Genomic DNA, 19,539 nt, shown 5'->3' on the forward strand with positions numbered 1-19,539 from the left:
ATTTAAATAATGATTTTAATATTTTAGTTACGCAGCTAAATTGTACTAAAAGCGTGAAAGATTTGAATTTCCCGCTTTTTATTCTACACTATTTCAGAGAGCATTGCGCCCGGTGTTGCCAGATCTCTATAATTTGTTCAGCGAGCAGGTTGGAAATGGATCGAAAATTATTTTTTTTAATTATTATATATCGATAACAGAACAATGAAGTGCTAATTTTATTTTTTTAACTTATTCTATAAATATTTTTCAATACTCTCTTACTTTTTTTTCTAATCCCGTCTAGAGAATTTTTTAATATAATAAAAAATAGTTGGAGGAACCGGACATTTTACATGCATTAAATAGGACATGACTCTCGAAATCGCGAACTTTGTCTTCAAATATCTCGCGATTTAAACGGTCAGAAATTATGAAATTTTAGGAATTCATAAATAAAGCTATATTCTAAACCTGTGAAAAAATTTCAGCCAAATCTGTCGAAAAGTGATTTTATGCTGGAACTTCTTTAAGAACCAATTGGCCCAACAAGTAAACTTGTCGCACTGAAATTTACTTATAGTGACATGCAGATTAATTAATAGTTTCGTATATATATTTGAGCAGCAAACTCTAAAAAAAAATTAATGAACAATTTTTAATTGGAAACTTGAGCAAGTTATAACAAACAATTTGTTATTGTGAATAATTTTTATTTTCAATTAAAATAATTTTCATCGGAAAACACATTATTAAAGCATTGCCTCTTAATAATTATCAAAAACTTGTTGATGAATCCATGAAACAAATTTATGGACATCAGTGTAAATACTCGGAACGTTTTGATGACAACTGATAGCCGCTGAAACTAGACCCACGACTTCCCATTGTCCAGTTGTCGATTCACAAACCAGTGGAGCACCACCCTCAATCTAGAATCATATTAATAAATGAACAAATTCAGCTTACCCATGAATAATAACAATAAATTATAAAATTACCATGCAAGACTCTAATTTTCCTTCACCAGCACAAAAAACATTTTCGGGTAAATCATAACTGTCGCCAAGGGTTCTTTGAACTTGTATCTGACAATCAAATCGATCAACAATAGGTACATTCAAATCTTTCAATAAATTCGAACTTCCTGTTGCGAATTCTGCAGGATTACGACCCCAACCAGCGACCCAACATCTTGTTCCAGTCACTGGAACTCCTGAGGATAAACAGGCGGTACTGATATGCGCAGTCGTTGCCAAAGGAACTTCATGATCCAATATGATTAACGCAATGTTGCTTTCAAGTGTGTCAGAGTTAAATTTTGGATGCTTGATTATTCTTGATGCCCGATAGTCTTGTTGTTCGCATACTTCTTCGTTTGATGACAAATCCCATTCTCCAAGACGAATTTTTAAATTGGAGAGTCTGAAAAAATAAATTTTTATTCCAAAAATAATCTAGCGTTATTGATTACCGTAAGATAATAAAGTACCCGCGGGCAATAAGGACTGTCGAGTAATAAGGCCTAAGTTACAGAAATGATATTTAAAATAACCGCCTCCGCTAGAGGCTACTCTAGTAGAAAGGCCTTGCATAGAGATGTTACGACAAATTTATAGAGTTCCGATACCACGTTCCCTGTTTTCTATATTTCATCATCCGTCACATGCTGCCGTAGCGCAGAAGAAATTATAAAAAACAATCTAGTCTTCTGACTCTTAAAAAGTAATGTTGCTAAATTTAAGTGATAATTCATATCTAATACCAATTTTATTAAGTATAGTTAAACTATTCCAGTTTGACTAACCCGTAGGCCTTATTACCCTACCGTAGTAAAATAAGGCCTATTCGTACGGTTTTTGGGAAAGTATAATTTTTTGTTCGTTTATGGTAAAAATTACCATTACTTCGTTACATTTTATGCATGGAGAAAAAAAAACAGTAATATTTCCTATGTTAGCATAGTAACTATTCCTATGTGCACATAGGAATTTTTCCTATGTAAACATAGGAAAATTCCCTATAAAAATATAGGAAAAAGTACTATGTTACATAAGAACTTTTCCTATAATACATAGGAAAAGTTTCTATGTTAACATAGGAATAATTCCTGTTACATAGCATTTTTTCCTATGGTAACATAGTAAAATTTCCTATGTTACCACAGTAATTTTCCCTTTGTAGCATAGGAATTTTTCCTATGTGAAACATAGCAATCGATCCTATGTTAACATAGGAATAATTCCTATGTTTCACATTGGAAAAATTCCTATGCGAACATAGGAAATTTTACTATGTTACCATAAGAAAAAATACTATCTACCATAGAAATTATTCCTATGTTAACATAGGAAAAATTCTTGTGTTACAAAAATCATAAAAGGATGAGATTTGTTTTTCTTATATGTAAAAAAATTTTGGGTGGCCATTTTGCCCCAGTGGTCCATTTGGCCTCAGTGGCCTATTTTGCCTTAGTGATCCATTTTGCCCCTCCCCCGCCCCAAACACTTTTCATGTTGAAAAGTTTGGGGGGCCCATTTTGCCCCCAAATATTTCGAGGAATCTAAAATTTTAAGGGGGCCCATTCTGCCCCTATTTCCCCTACATGTAAGGAAATAAGTAAATTATATTTTTTTTTATTTTTCTAGACATAGAAATTGTTCCTATGTTAACATAGTAGAATTTCCTATATGCACATAGGGAAATTTACTATGTAGCATAGGAAAATTTACTATGCTAACATGAGAATAATTCCTATGTAACATAGGAAAATTTACAATGTTGACATAGGAGTAATTCCTATGTAACAAAGGAATTATTCCTATGTTGCATAGTAAATTCCCCTATGCTACATAGTAAATTTTCCTATGCTGCATGATATATTTTCCTATGTTCACATAGGGAAGTACACTATGTCAACATAGGAATAATTCCTATACAACATAGAAATTATTCCTATGTTAACATAGTAAATTTCCCTATATATCGCATAGTAAAAATTCCTATGCGAACATAGAAAATATTACTATGTAACATAGGAAAATTACCTGTTTTGTTTTCTCCGTGTGGCTCATATATTGAAATAAAGATTAATGATACATTTCGATAATTAAATGCAATATTCTCGATTCTATTCAAAATCTCCTTTAGCTAGGCCTTATTACCCGCCGGTACCTCCTTGCTTACATTGCATTATGCCATTTCTTACATCTACTTCCAATTTTCTCTTGACCGATTTCATTTTGAATTAATAAAGTAAATATTTAATCAACTTACACGGCAGAATCAACTTTATGCGCAGTAGTAAGGACATGTTTCTTGTTAATCAGTACACCAGATCCAATATACTCAAAGTTACCATCATCTTTACGCCTCAAAATAACTGCTTGCCATGGATATTGACCAGTTTTAGCTTCACCGTTCTTCTTACGTCTCATTACTGTTAGCTTTCTTTTCCCGCATGTTTCGCTCATCAATCCATCTGGTATATCACAGTATATTACTTGATTGGTTGCACATTCAGTCGTAAAGAACTTCAACAAATCAAATTTTTATGAGATAAATGTAGTAATAGTGAGTAAATTTTTTGTGGATATCGATAGCTTATGATGTATAGAGCAATTTTGATCAAATCTTTCAAATTACAATCAATACGAATTGGGTATAATTCTTACGACATACCAAAATTTAAATCGATTTATACTGTATTAATATAGTTTCTTTCGGAATTTCTACTATATTAATTAGTTTCTTTCCAATTGGAAATGAACCCGAAAGAAACTTAAATTTTCGATATAAACAAATTCACTAGGGTAATTACAATTATGTAATATCAATTATATTTTACTTAAGGGGACCCGGTGGTCTAGAAATTTCGAAAAAAAAATTTTTTTTTTTCATATTTCGAAACTATAGTTTTTCAAAAATATACTGTTAAAATATGGTGATGATATTCCCAGTATTTGATGTTCTAAAAGCTATTTAGCAGGCCAGCCGAGTGAGTAATTTTTATTCTAATATTCGGCGGAAAACATCTGCTTCGAATTCTATACTTAGTTATAATAATGGTAAACAAGTCAACATATAATGAAAAACAAGAAAAACCGAAGAAATGCATAAGAAAAAAATATGGCGCTGGAATAGCTGATTAATCGTAAGTATATGTTCTAATATAGTTTTCTTCAGAATTTCGTTGAGTAAAACTTTAAACGCGTTTATCTCGAAACTACTTTTTTCTGCCTGGCGTAGAGGGAAAAAAATTATCTGGTCGATTGCTTTCAAATTTAAATATGTTATTTAATACACTAACAGCCATAGCTGGTACTAGAATAAAATTTTTGCGTTGAATATTTCTATTTTTTAACATGCAAAGTGTTAAGAAAAAAAATGCAATTTTTTTACTACAAATTTCAACAAAGTGCCACTTCTTCAAAAAAAATTTTTTTTTTTTTATTCTAGTTCCGCCGATAGGTATATTTATACTGATTAAAAATCCATTAAATTTTTTTGTTTCAAATCCATAGAAGAGCTGAATTGTTCTACGCCGCCCGGGTCCCTTTTTTTAAAGGAGCTAACTTCAACGCCATCTTTTAAATATTAAAAATAATTTTTTTTCTTAACTATAAGGATTTTTTTATATTTTAATAACAATAAAATAATTCCTCAAAATTTCATAAGATTTGATTTTTATTAAGACATAAAAAAAAATTTTTTTTAAATCATGAAATTTTAAGCCTCTAGACCACCGGTCTCCTTAATATTGATTTATTTGTTCTCCACGAAAGATTAGATATCAATATTTCGTGGAAAACAATTAACTAATTGTAGTTGTGCAACAAGTGAGCTAAGCTATTGTTCATTACACAATCTCTTTAGTAGCCGTCACCAGTTCATGCGCGCGCACTTATGACTTGTGCTAAAACTATTGCGCATGACGATTAATGGCTAACCTAATCGACTCGTTACGCTTAATAATAATTTAAAAATAGACGATTCGATAAAAATGATAACAAAGCTTATAATTCTGTTAGCTCAGAATATAAATCTGAATAGCGATAAATTAAATAACAAAAATTTTTGAAATCAAGAGCATTAATTAATTTTGAATAAATATTCAATTTATAATTTACTTACCGGATCGTTCGATAATCTTAAACTAATATGTTGTTTTAAAGGACACAGGTTTTCAAGGAAATCGCAATAACATTTACGATGACGGATTCCAGTATCTAGAAATTAAAAAAAAATTAATGATAATATTAATAATAATAATGACTAATAATAACTGAATGGCAAAAAAAATTTATGATTTACCATAAGGATTAGAAGTTGTTAATTTAATAACAAATAATATTTTGAAAATAACAAGCCAAACTGCTGAAGACATTGTTAATTCGCCGTTTGGTTCCTTAGTGTCAATAATGGAGGAAATATTTTTTTTATAAAGCTAGCGGAACCAGCGGTCATCCTCGAAAACAAAGTTATAACAAAAGATGATCTAATTAAACTTAAACGAAAACCTTCAGGGCATTCATACATGACTTGTGATAATAAATAAATTCCGGCTACCAACTTTTTTGATTGAGAACAAAGAAAGACCTTGAAAAATAAAAAAATATAATGATGTTATTAACGCAATTAAATTTTCGTCCATTTTTTCTGGTTGCCAAGTGAATATCTGGATGAAGCTAATTCAATAATGATGATGATGAATTATCAATCCCTGACAAGCACACTGGGTACAAAGTGCCCACCCCAAAATATAAATTTATTTCGTTATAATTTTTTGTGTATATTTAAAAAAGGGGTCTTTTGTTAAATATATATAACCTGTTTAGAAAATCTCATAGAATCCAATAGATCCTCATAAATTCCTATAGAAATTTTATAAGAATGCAGTTGATGCAGTTGTACATTTGCGTATTTATTCATTTGATGCAGTTGTACAATTGCGTATTTATTAAAAATTTTCATCATTTGCTGAGTTATGTGCTTATGAGAAATAATAGTCTATATAATAAATTATAATTTCGTAAAAAAAAAGTCATCATTTTGCTTTTATTCATATAAAAAAAAAATGTTAAATTATTTTTGGTTCAATTGACCCCACTCTCCCCTTGCACAATAGAATAACAAAATTCACAAATTTTGTCACGACATTTATATTTACTTCAATTTTTATTATTATTGTTTGGGTATAATTTCTCGAACATTGATTTAATTTAAAAATACTAAAGCTAGCATAATAAAAATTCTTAAAGTTTTAAAAGTTTTAGTTTTCTCAGTTGATAATTCTCATTATATGTAAACATAATAAAGCTACAATAATGATTAATACTTATTTTGTAAGCTTAAACATAAACTTTAAGGAAATGGGTTGTGCCTTATTATTTAGAAGATATTAAAAGACTAAGCTGCAAAAATAAGCTTTTTTATTTTTTTTTGAAATTTTCGAAATCATCGAATTGTTAGAAAAGATGTTTCAAAAAATCGAGTATTATAGTGAAAATTAAAGCTGATCGTTCAAATTTTGAGATACTTTTTACAGAATCGAGTTATCATTTTCGGTTAAAAAGTTATTTTAGGATAAAGCCAGAAAATCCATTTTTATGAAAATCAGAAAAAATTTCAAACACCCACAACTTCCAAACTAATCGACTGATTGGGCTCATCTTCAAACTTGATCAAGGTAATCGTCTAATAAATCATCATCATTATATATAATAAAACTAAGTTGATAAAATGTGCGTGCCGATAAAACTTAAAAAGGAGTCCCAGCACGATAAAAGGACTTATATAGTGTGATAGCCCTTTATTCCCCCTTGAACAAGAAAGTTCCCGTTTTAACCTAAAGGATGTGTCTTTAAAGATATAAGGGCTTTACCAACCCTTCAACTTGGAAAGTAAGTGTAGTGGCGCTATCTGTTGTCGAGTAGTTGAACTTCATTCATTGTCCAAAGTGGCGCCATCTGTTGTCGAATAGTTGAATTTCTTTCATTGTACACAAAAGGACTTAAAAGAACGATTATTTGGGGCGCGAAATTTAAAATTCCAATTTCAAAAAAGTCTTAAATTACATTTGTTACTATAATGAAGTTATTAAATTTTGTGTATTTATACAGCAGTAGCTAACTTATATGATGAAGTTAAAGCGACTTCATTCTATAATATAAAAATATTTTAGAGATAAGATTAAAAAGATAAAAAATTAATTTTAAGTGATATTCGACATTCAAATATTTTAGAACTTATCAAATCGTTTTCGAAATTTTTCGAACAGTCCAGAAAATTACATACATTAATAAGTACACTACCAAAAAAAAAACCCAGCGAAGCGGGTGTTCGCATCTAGTTCTTTGATAATTCGATCATGAGACCCATTGAAATAGGCCTATTTCTAAAGAAATCTACCTAAAAAGTTCACTTATTTCAATTGAATTAAGATAATTTCCTTTCCTACCTACAATTCTTCAAATACAAAAATTTCAAATTTTCCCGCCACATTTTTCAACTCCAGCTCCACCTTGCCCCCAAATCGTGGATCGAAAAATAAACAATAGTCCGTGGTTTTCGCAAAAATATATAAAAAAAAGACAGTTCCTAAAAATTTTCATAAAAAAAACTATAACCCCATAATCTAATTAAAAAAAAAAAAAAGAAAGAAATACTTTACTTAACCAAAATTAAAAATAAAAAAAAATGTCTGTAAATTAGTTGAAAATTTGTTATTTAAAAATAAAATTACGATAATTGTTAACAAAATATTTGTTAAAATAATAATAATAAAGAAAAATAATAATAATTGTTTAAATATACGTCACAACTGACGGATTAATTTGAAAACTGGGACAAAGTGCAGTGCACTCTGGCATTGCGTTTTATTAACCAGGTGTTTCTATGCTGTAATCATATATATATATACCTAAATGTATATCTATATACATAGTATTGGGTAATAATTTAACAATTGCACCTTGCTCTAATAAATCATAAAAAAATCCCATACTATCGCCATTCTAAATTCTTATAAATTTATTTTCTTCGCTTTTATTTTATTTATTAAATATAAATAAATGAATATATATATCTAAATATACATATATATAATATTGTTAACTATTAATTTAACAAAGTATAAAATAAATTGGACATTTTAAATCTAGTCACATGGATTGGCAATAATAAAAAAAAGGTGAGTTAATTTTAAAATAAATAATTTTTTGTTATGGGGAATTTTCTTCCGAGTTAAGAAATTTTTTTTGAATTTAATTACAATTTAATTTTAGACTGACTGGTAAAAATTAAAATATAAGTGAGGTTATGTTGGTTTTGTAGAATAAATATTTGATATGTGGAATTTTGATAAATTAATGGGGTAATTTTGTGTTTTAGGGAGCGATTAGATGAAGAAATTTTTTATGAGGATTTTTATGGTGAATAATGTCAGATGGTATTGATGGCAACAATGGGGAAAATGAGGTTGACTCTCATTCATCCTCGGTTATGAATGTTGATAATGGTGAGGTTGGATCTAATCGTGATGATGAGCAATTAGATGGAGATAATGAAGCCCAGTTAAATACAAATTATGACAGCAGTGATGGAGCTGTACCTGTTTTTAGGTAAAATACTTTTTTTTTTATTTTTAATTTTAAGCTACACCAGGGTTGCAAATAGCGCATTAAATTTATAATTGCATTAGTGCTTTGATTAAAATTTTTTTATATTTCATAATCCAAAAACAAATTAAAAATGATTTTTTAATTTTTAATTCAATATCTTTGAATTAAAAATAATTTTTTTATTTTTAATCCTACATTTTTGAATTAAAAATTAAATTTCAAATTTTTAATTCGTAAAGTAGCGTTAAAATGTTATGGCTTAGTTTTTAAATCTACGTTTTAAAATAAAACATTAAATGATCAATTTCAATTCGGAAAACCAGATTAAAAAATTTCTTTCTAATCTCAAATTCCATATTTAATAATTGAAAAGTAAATCAAAAATTTTAATTAGCCATAGCTAAAGGCGATTAAAAAATTCCATTCCGTTTTTTAATTTTCTATTTTCGTATCAAAAATTAAATAAAAAATTTTAAATTCCAAACACCGGATTAGTGTTGTTTTAATTTTAAATTCTCTGTTTACACTGAAAATTATTCAAAAAATTTAATTCTTGAGTGTCTCAACTGTGAATGATCTTTTTATTGCAAATTCTATGATATCTGACGATCAAGAGTAAGTTTGAAAATATTTAAATTTGGTCAAGTAAAACAGTATTCTTTCCTGTTATAAGTGCCGTCAAATTTTTTGTCTTGATTACTTATCTGATTGCGTACCATATCTAAATTAAAAAGTAATTTCCAATTTTTGATCCCACATGTTTGAATTAACAAGTAATTTTTTAATTTTTAATCCCACGTTTCTGAATTAGAATTAATTTTTAAAATTTTAAACCCACGTGTCAATTGAAAAACTAATTTTTTAATTTTTAACTTCACTTGTCTGATAAAAAATTAGTTTTTCGACTTTTCATCCCACGTGTGTACATTTAAATTAATTTTTCAATTTTGAATCTCTCTTGCCGGACTAAATATCAACTTTTAAATTTTGAATCCCATGTCTCTGGATTAAAATTAATTTTTGAATATTTAATCTCACGTTTTTGAATCAAAATTAATTTTTCGACTTTTCAATTCAAGTTGTTGAATAAAAAATTAATTTCGTAATTTTTATCAATATAATTTTAATTACGGATTCAAATTTTAATTTTTAATTGCAAATATTCTGATTAAAGAATTCGCAACCCTGTGAATTCATACGGGAAAGTTTATATTAATGGAAGAATCTATAGGAATTAATATAGGAGTTTATGGATTTATATAAAAATTTCTACGTCTATTGTCTATTAATACGCAAACTGTAGGAGCTCACATGGAATCTATGCAATCTCATATGAATTTTCCTAATAGGGAAATAATTTTTTAATAAACATCGAAAAAAAAAAAACTGATAATTTTTTTGACTTTTCATTTCTACCATAATAATTTACAAAATAAGAATTTAAAAATTCATTAATGTTATTAACCATAAAATTTTACTAACGATATATTAAATTTAATTATTTAAAGATGTGATAGATGTGATAATTACGAGACATTAAACAAAGCAGCATTTTCTGTACATCAAGAGCAATGTTTAGCCGGAGGAGAAGGTGTAGAAAGCGTTGAAAGTATTGAAGTTAATGAGCAAGATGCTGATAATGATGAGAGTGGACACTCAAGTGGACACAGATCTCATAGAAAAATGTTTGAATGCGATGTATGTAATATGAAGTTTTCAAATGGCGCTAATATGCGTCGTCATAAGGTAATTAATAAATTCATTTTTAACTAATTAATTAATTAATTGTTGAATTTATTTATTAATAAATTTTTTTAATCAAACAGATGCGCCATACTGGAGTTAAACCATACGAGTGTCGAGTTTGTCAAAAGCGTTTTTTTCGTAAAGATCATTTAGCAGAACATTTTACAACACATTCTAAAACATTGCCTTACCATTGTCCAATATGTAACCGCGGATTCCAACGACAAATTGCTATGCGTGCACATTTTCAAAATGAACATGTAGGCCAGCATGATATGGTCAAGTCATGTCCACTTTGTAACTATCGTGCAGCTACCATGAAGTGCTTGAGGTTACATTTTTTTAATAGGTAAATATATATTGGAATCTGGTATGAATCCAACTTTGATCTCGAATAACTTTGCAAAAATTAAATTTATCGCGAAATTATAAGAGACCTTTTTTGTAGAGCGTTCAATTTTAAACAAAAATATCTGTTGATTTTTCTGATACAATGATCCCCTGATGAATGATAAAATTACAGACTTTAAAAAATTTTTTTCTATTTTATTTGAATGAGAAATCGAAAAATGCGATGAGCTACCTCTAAAACGTGAATTTAAGAGCCGATTTTCGGACAGAATTTTTATTTTCACACATCATTAACTTGAGTTGAAATTCTTGTTCTCGTGACGTACAGTCCGCGTCACTTGGATAGCCTCACCTATTTTTTTTCAATAACTGATTCTTTACTCGCTGATATATAAAATTATCTGTATGTTTTATATTACTTAATTAAGACAAAACAAAATATGTTGTTAGTGTTCGAAAAACAAAGCGAGAATATCATGAGGGGGACATGCCACTGGTCGGCAGTTCGTCACATGGATAACCTCAGTCAAATTTATTGCGCAAAGGAATTAATTTGTTTCATTTTCGTATTATTATGTTTCAATATTATAGCGAGGTGAATAAATTAAAATCGATTTAAAACACCAAAATTGGTGACTATATAAAATAGGGCGCAATAAAATGTTAAGTATTGAAGAAATTAATAAAATTAATTTTTTACTTAATCAAAATTTTTTCCCATCTTGAAATCGCTAGAAGAGTGAATTGAAGTGCTAAAGTCATTAATAATTTCGTGTAAAACAATGAAAACTACTGAAAAAATTATAAAGATCGAACGAAATTCGCAACAACGCCAAGGGAACGTCGAATGATAATTTGCGCGGCATTTAATTCCATTAAGACTGTGAGGCAAATAGCGGGAGAAGTTGGAACAGCAGCATCTATTTCGACTGTGACAAGAGTGATAAGACGGGCAAAGCATCTAAAGAGAAAGAAATTGAAGAAAAAATCGGCTTTGAATCAAAAACACATATTAGCACGACTTTTATTTGCAAAAGAACACATGAGTTGGATAGATAAATGGCTACAAGTAATTTTTTCAGATGAGATAAAATTTAATTTAGATGGACCTGATGTATATAACTATTACTTTTATGATCTGCGGGAGGAAGAAAAAATTTAGATTGCGAATCAGATATTGAAAAAAACTGATGAGGCTATTCGTGACGCGGACTGCACTTAAAAAACTTACGTACCTATTTTTAAAAAGCACGAGTTTGTTAGATTCTAAATAATACTTGAGAACTTGAGTGCTCAATCAGATTCTAGTCAGCATTCAATAGGATTTTAGTAAAATTTAAATTTCGATTCGAGTATTTCTTGATCCTTACTGTTCCTTATAGTTATTGTTGGAATTTGATTTGCGCGCAACGTGTCACTGATCATAAGTCTTACTTACGCAGTTCAATAGTTGCTTATAACGAGTAACTTGCAACGATTCATTAATTAATACAATAATTTTTTTTTCTCAATAAAGTTGTAGAGAATAACGGACATATTTGATGTCTTTACAAGCTATTGTTTGTGAGTTAACAGCTATTTGACTGAAACTAGATTTAGAATAATTTTATCACAGTTCAATCGATCTACCTATTAGTAGTTGGAGAAACTATTTATCCATACTTTTGTTAAAAATGAATTATTATTATTTATTATTGAATTAATATTATGAATTTTTTGTAGACATGGAATAGATTTAGATAATCCAGGACCAAATAGTTCAAGTTCAATATTAAATAGTTGTTCACCAAACGAAGCGATGCCATCAGCACCACTGTCTGACAGTGGTGACAGTACTGGTAATCGTTCTGTTGATAATGCAACTCCACCAATGCATTTTTTAACACCACATGTTGAGATTTCAATTCCTTATCCGGAACAAACGATGACTGGACAACGGAATTCAAGTCCCGCGCCTTTAAATGGTGACTGTCCTAATAGTCCACAGAGTGCTGACAGTAACAGCAATGCGCCAAGTAGTAGTCATCATCAGTTACCACTTCACCGGTAAATATTTATCAATAGTTAACACATTCTTTACCCAATTTATTTATTTACATACAGAATTATTTGCTCTAGTGTCTTCATAATTAATTATATTTTTTTCTTATTCATTATTAATCTCTGTAACTTATCGCCAGTTTTTTAAGCTCCTTGAGCTTGAACATAGTGGGGCTTTCGGGCCGGCCCACAGGGTAACCGTTTTCCATTTTTTTTTTTTTTTTTTTAAACTTAAATTTAAAAAATTAAAGATGATCAAGTTGAAGTTTCTTTGTAAGGGATAAATAGTGGAGTAATGCTGTGATTTGAACAAAAAATGTTTTTTAATACATTTTAATCAATGACATTATAAATAATTAAATATTTATATTAAGGGTATAACGCACGTGCTAATCACATTGTTTACTATACATCTATATAAACTAAGGTTAGACACATCGCACACAGAGCTTGCGCTGGTCCACTGATGGCTCTGAGTGTGACAATTGCAGCATCTTCAGGTGTTCAAACCGAAGCCTTTCGATCACTTAATTGCCCCCTGTTCAAATTCCAGCACCTCTCCCCTATACACCCAGAATTTATTAAAGTATAAATTTTAGTCTCTTCTATTAGTCATTTTTTCACGCTGATGACAAAATGTCACCAAATATGTCATTGCAATGACGTGTACCATTTTAGGGTTAAACCATTAATTCCTTGTTTATACCGAAAATTTAAGTTTCTTTTGGGTTAATTTCCGGTATAGTATAAATTGATAAATATTTTGGTATGTTTTAAGAATTATACCCAACTCATACCCAGATCATACTCAAATCGTTTCATGTTTTGGGTATGTTTTTGAATTTTTCATACTTAAATGATACTGAAAAAATATATATTTCAAGCACGACTTATACTCAAATTATACCGAAATCAGAGAGGTTGAGGACAATATCTTTCTATATAAGTTTTTACCTGGAAAAAAGGAAAAATGTTTCTTTGAAGTTTGAAGTAAATAAATATTTATTGAATAAGGTAAATGTCCCAATACCAGAACAAGACCCAATACCGGAACGATTTGATAATCATTATATTTCAACTCGTACGCGATGAAACTAAATAAAACTTTCTTTATTTGAAACCTTAATCTTTCAGTTAAAAAATAAGATATAAAATAGATTTTAGAAAATATTTAAAATATGAAAAAAAAATGTTAATTAGAGCAATAGTCTCGGATTCATGACTTTTTCATGTCTCTTAATGGTTTTGCTAAGAAATCAGTCAATGGTCTTAAGCTTATAGAAAACGCATAGCATTACTTTTCAATAATTTTTTTTTGTATATTCATCTTGAATGACATAAAATTCAAGAAAACATATTAAAAATATGAAAAAAATAGTATTATTATATTAATTTTACTGTTCGTCTATTGGTACACCAAAATGAACCCGTGCCCAGTACCGGAACAGCCAATCATATTAATTTTATCGATAGACATTAACGGTGAGTTTTATTGACTGGCTAAGTCAAGTACAATATTAATTATTACTGGAGCCCTAATATTTACTGCAGTATGTATGATTGTTATAAAAAATACATCAAATATAGATAAACTCTAATTTAAATCATAAAAAATAAATTTTTGTTTTTAGTTTTTTTTTTAAATTATTTTTCTAGTATAACTTCAAATGGTTTATTATGTTCCTATTCTTTAGTTCAAAATATTTATTTTCATTGAATATTCAATCATTTTTAAATTTTAAATACATTTTACATTATGGGTGTGATATAGCAGACATCAGACAAATTTAAAATTATTAATAAATCAAGTAAATAATTAATAATATAAAATTTAAAAAAATGCAAATTCAAAAAATTTTGAAATTAATAGTGCTTTTTTTGTAAATATTATTTTTTTAATTCTTTATCTTATTTATTTATAATTTTAAAGTTCTCTGATGTCTGCTACATTCATACTCGTTTTACATTAATATTATTTAATAATTATTAATATTTTCACTATGAATAAATGCAAAAAATAACTTATTTTATTTACTGTTCCGGTATTAGGACAACCGAATTCCCATATTGGGACAAGGCTATTTCAGCGTTCCGGTATTGGGTCTTTTGGGTGTCATAGAAAAAAAATTTTTTTTTATATTAAATTTAAGAAAAATGAACTAATTTGATTATTTTTGAATTGGTAAATGTCTATTCTATATGATGTAATAGATTATTTTGGTTTATAATTTATTTGAATATTTTTAAAACGATAAAAATCAGTCATATACCCTTCGTCGTTCCAGTATTGGGACATTTACCTTACATAGAAAATTATAAAAATACTATTTCAATTAAGTGTTCAGTATTTTAATGCTTTTTAGTAGTAAATAGTTTAAAAATTGTTTTTATAATAATTTAATTATTGATTTACTTATTTACCTCTTCTATTTTTTTTTCTTGAATTTTTTATTAAAAAAACATATAAATAAATTACTTAACCACTATACTTAAATATATTAAATATTCCGATATCTAAGAAATTATTTTTTATCTCAGTATAATTCCGGTATAAATTTTTCAAAAACATACCTAAATTATTGTTATAGATGAGTATAATGTGAGTATACTTTTATAATTCTACTGAAAACACACCGAAATCATACTCAAATACCAGATATATTTTAGATATTTTTTTGGTGTAACAGAGTTCGCTAGAGTTAATTCCCAAAAATAAACATGAAAAAATATGTATATCTACTAATATATATCTATACAAAAGGATATATAATTATAGGAGCATGGTAGAGGATTCAATAACCCCCTCAATCTCATTGATACCAATAAAACAAGAACCAAATAGCAATGGGATGGATGAAAGTGGAGCGACCTCGAGCAATCTTCCACTTCCCTCGTTAATAAAAGTATCTCCATTAAAGTCATTACTCCGGGACGATTTGCGACGTAAGTTATCCAACACTTCTAGCAGTCTTATTACCAATGCCAGCGTCAACAATAACAACAACAGCAGTAATAACAATAATAATAGTAATAACAATAATAACACAAGTAGTAATAATAGCGGCAGTAGTATAAACACAGGGGAAAATATATTAAATATAAGTAACATAAATAATCTATCGCATCTAAGGGAACCACCGAGTTCAACGAGGCCGGATCCTCGTACCAGTGGACTCCAATGCACTTATTGTCGTATTACTTTTCCCGATCAGACCTTATATTTTTTACACAAAGGCTGTCACAGCGACAGTAATCCGTGGAAATGTAATATATGCGGCGAACAATGCTGCAATCTTTATCAATTTAATTCGCATTTACTGAGTAAAAGTCATCAATAGAAATTGTGCCTTCTTAACCATTAATTTATTATTAATAATTATAAGATCAATATCTCAGTACTGGAATTTTTTATAAACCTCGGGGTTAGAATACTTCTGCAGGCATGCGGTGATTTAATTGTAAATACGGTTAAATTGTACTGTATGAATGCAGCACTTTTATCCCATTGCTGTCATAGCTTTGGTCAGTTTATATGAAGCTGAAGCTAGCGGCCATATTAAGTAGCGGCCACGCAAAAAATTGCTGGCCGCTACTTATTATGGCCCCTAGCTTCAGCTTCATGTCACTTTCTAAAAAATTTAAATTGTTACTTATCAATATTCAAGTTTGGACCTCAAAAAATTCACTTCCTTTGATATTTTATTCACCGGACGCAGAATGATACAATATTGGCACTCTAAATCCTCAGAGTGAATTATGAGGTTTAAATGCAAACTCTTGATCGGTTTTAAATTCTAACGAAACTCAAAATTCTCAAAAATTAAATTATCGTTTTCTGGACTTAGTAAATTTTCGAGTTGAAAAAAAAACTGAGTACTTACAAAAATATATATGTCAAATAAAAAAAATTCATTTATTTATTATTATTATTATTCGTTTTTATATATTCCTGGACAAACTATTAATAGGTCTCAAAAAAAATTTTTTTTAAACTTCTTAAATAATATAGAATACAATATCAAACATTTTGTCCTCAATAAATTTTTGTATTTTGATTGAAAAAATGTATACTAAATTTTCTTTCGGTTAACTATTTTCTCATAGTAACCATTATATTTTTTTGAATGGATATAAATAAAAATAAATATTCATTTTCATTTGTTATACTTTATAGAGGTTCCGGTAATTTTTCTGCAAATTTGTAATTAATTATTTATTTTTGGGTCAATTTTTTTGAGATTCTCGGTCTAAAGTATTTATTTCTCACGAAAAAATGTGAGGGAACCCACATAGGTTACGTCATTTGAAAAATTGAGGCCTAAATCTTGAGCAGTAAATTTTTTTATATTATGAGGATTTTGAGGTCCCCGGAAAATTTTTTTTATACCAGTTTCGCCCTCAATTATGTAAAATTGCCCGTAACTACAACATTGAGGCCTAAACTGGAATTACTTTCCACACAGTTCTTAATCTCGTCCAATTTGTCCCTCAAATACCTCACGCAGTATTTTGAGGTTCTAACTGGAATTTGTTTTTTGACTCGGGTTATCGCCGTAAAACGATCGCATTATTTTAAAAATAATATCGTATTTCAAAAATTTCCCGCTTGATTTTCACAAAATTTTCGGTAATTTTATGTCTAGCTTCATTTAAAAGTGGGCAATTCGGTTCAATAAATGCCGCAGAGTGTAATTTTTGATCTTAAAAATACTTGAATTTATTATTTTCATGTCCCAGAAAAATATCAACTGAGGTTCAATTACGATATTCTCCCGGTAGTAAAACAGTCTATGAAATAAAATAATTAACCACATTCTGGTACTGTTATATTTATCTTAAAATTATTTAATATCAATGATGACTTTTGAGAATTAATTAAAAAAACGAATTTATTTGAAAAAATTTGTTATGAACAAAGTGAGAGGTAAATATATACTATATATATTGATTATTAGAAATTAAAATAATGCCAATTAAATCATTCACATTTTGTCCAGTTGTTGTGATGTCACTAAGCTAATTATTATCCGTCCATAGAGCTTTTTATAGTTTTATTTAATTATATATTTAATATATTTGTTATTATTTCATCTAGAAAAATAGTAATAATTACTTATCAGCTTTTTTTTTATTTTTATTTTATGTATTAATGAGTTATTAAGAGATAAAAGTTACGATACTAGGTACTAATTAATATTTTTATTATTATACAGTTGATTTAAAAAAAAAAAGTTATTTTTCATAATCTATGCAGGAAATAGTAAAATTAACTGGCCAAGAATGAAACAGTTTGAATGTAGGCCGGTTAAAGTTGCCTGAGCCGAAGTCGAGTGCTGCCATCACCTGAACCTGCATTCTTGCTCCATTTTGTGTCGCCCCTTTTATTTTTCATTACATTCACAGGGAACTTTAAATTTCAATGTTTGAAACTAATCCCGTTACTTTAATGGACTCTCGAATTCACTGTAGTAATTTTCCTATGAAATTTTTTCTCACGCCCTCTTCTGAATTTAATTATAAGTAAAATTTTAAATTAAATGGCTGCCTAGTTTTTTTCTATTGCAAAATTTTATTCGTTTGTACTATAAAGTAATTGTTATTATAGATTTAAAATTTACGGTCAAATATCGCAATGTTACCGTAAAATACTGCAGGATTACCGCAAATTTGTGGTTAATTACCACACCTTAACCGCAAAATACCGTAATTTGTCGTAAAATTCCGAAATTTGCCATAAAATACTGTAATTTTTACATTTTGTAATTCGCGCAATTTTGCTAATATTTGAAACTGTCATTCTTCTACTATTCTGTTTTTCGTGGGGCTAAACAAACATCAAAAGATCAAGCTTGAATGCAGATGTTATGAAATATATAATATTGGAGGTTATAACATGGGAACAGCATAACAATAACTGCCATTTTCTTTTAAATAACCTCACTTGGAGCTTTAGAAATTTTAACACCAGGTGTCGCTGACGTTACTCCTAATTTTGAACATATTTAGTATCACAAATGAAATTTTTGCGTGTTGGCAGCACTAGCACTAGTCTTCATCTAGCGTCCATTTTTACCTAGCATAGTACTAATATTTACAATATGAATAACATCTGATTTTACATATATAATTTTTTCTTGTTTTAAAAAAATTAAAGTAAAACTTCTGTATAATTAATAAAAATTTTGATTAATTAAATTCATTAACGATTAATAGAAATATTAATTTAATTAATTATTAATTGTTAATATTAATATTCGTAGTTTAAAAAAACAGGGATATAAATAATCATTAAATAAAATTTGAAAAGAAATTTATCATTTTTTTTTTTTTTTTTTTTAAATTCACAATTGCCTGTTAGATAAACAAAGAAAAATTATTATTGTTAATAGTAATTTTATAAATAATAAATTATAAGAATATAATTAATAATTAATAATAATAAATATTTTATTAATTATTAATTAAATATTTTATATATGAAAATATATTTGTACAAACAAAGAAAAATTAATACAAAGAAATTAATAAGAGTATTGTTTTATTAATAATTAATTAATTAAATAAATTATGAGCAAGAGAAAAAATAAGAGAGTTATAAAAAAAAATTTTTGTTAAATGTTTTTATTTTTAATTAATTTATTATTATTAAATAATTCACTTTGTTTTATTAAATTAACTATATATCATATATTATATGAATATATTAATTTATTTAATTTTAGAAAGAAGACATTCCGGAAAATATATAAGAGAAAAATTAAATGAGATTTTTTTTTGTTTATAAATAATACTTCAGTTTATT

At 28.1% G+C, this 19,539-nt stretch overlaps 2 protein-coding genes across 3 annotated transcripts; one reads left to right on the forward strand and one right to left on the reverse strand.

Moving 5' to 3' along the window:
• Window positions 1–671: 671 nt before the first annotated feature.
• LOC103574743 (inactive CLIP domain-containing serine protease A28) lies at window positions 672–5,413 on the reverse strand. Its single transcript, XM_008554251.3, has 5 exons — window positions 5,293–5,413; window positions 5,113–5,207; window positions 3,256–3,512; window positions 981–1,404; window positions 672–911 (listed from the first exon to the last, which is right to left on the reverse strand). Exons 1-5 carry the CDS (start codon window positions 5,363–5,365, stop codon window positions 747–749), a joined length of 1,014 nt encoding a protein of 337 aa, XP_008552473.1. The 5' UTR covers window positions 5,366–5,413; the 3' UTR covers window positions 672–746.
• Window positions 5,414–7,614: 2,201 nt separating this feature from the next.
• Window positions 7,615–19,002, forward strand: LOC103574754 (zinc finger protein ztf-16). Of its 2 annotated transcripts, none has more exons than XM_014442251.2 (6): window positions 7,615–8,170; window positions 8,371–8,600; window positions 10,109–10,346; window positions 10,427–10,695; window positions 12,420–12,743; window positions 15,499–19,002. In XM_014442251.2, the coding sequence occupies exons 2-6, from the start codon at window positions 8,419–8,421 to the stop codon at window positions 16,073–16,075; spliced, it is 1,590 nt and encodes a 529-aa protein (XP_014297737.1). In that variant the 5' UTR covers window positions 7,615–8,170; window positions 8,371–8,418; the 3' UTR covers window positions 16,076–19,002. The 2 variants fall into 2 exon arrangements, with proteins under 2 accessions (XP_014297737.1, XP_014297738.1); XM_014442252.2 differs by having other exon boundaries at window positions 15,514–19,002.
• The last annotated feature ends 537 nt before the right edge of the window (window positions 19,003–19,539 follow it).

The sequence above is a fragment of the Microplitis demolitor genome, chromosome 9, assembly GCF_026212275.2.
Source record: "Microplitis demolitor isolate Queensland-Clemson2020A chromosome 9, iyMicDemo2.1a, whole genome shotgun sequence".
Classification (NCBI taxonomy): Eukaryota; Metazoa; Arthropoda; class Insecta; order Hymenoptera; family Braconidae; genus Microplitis; species Microplitis demolitor.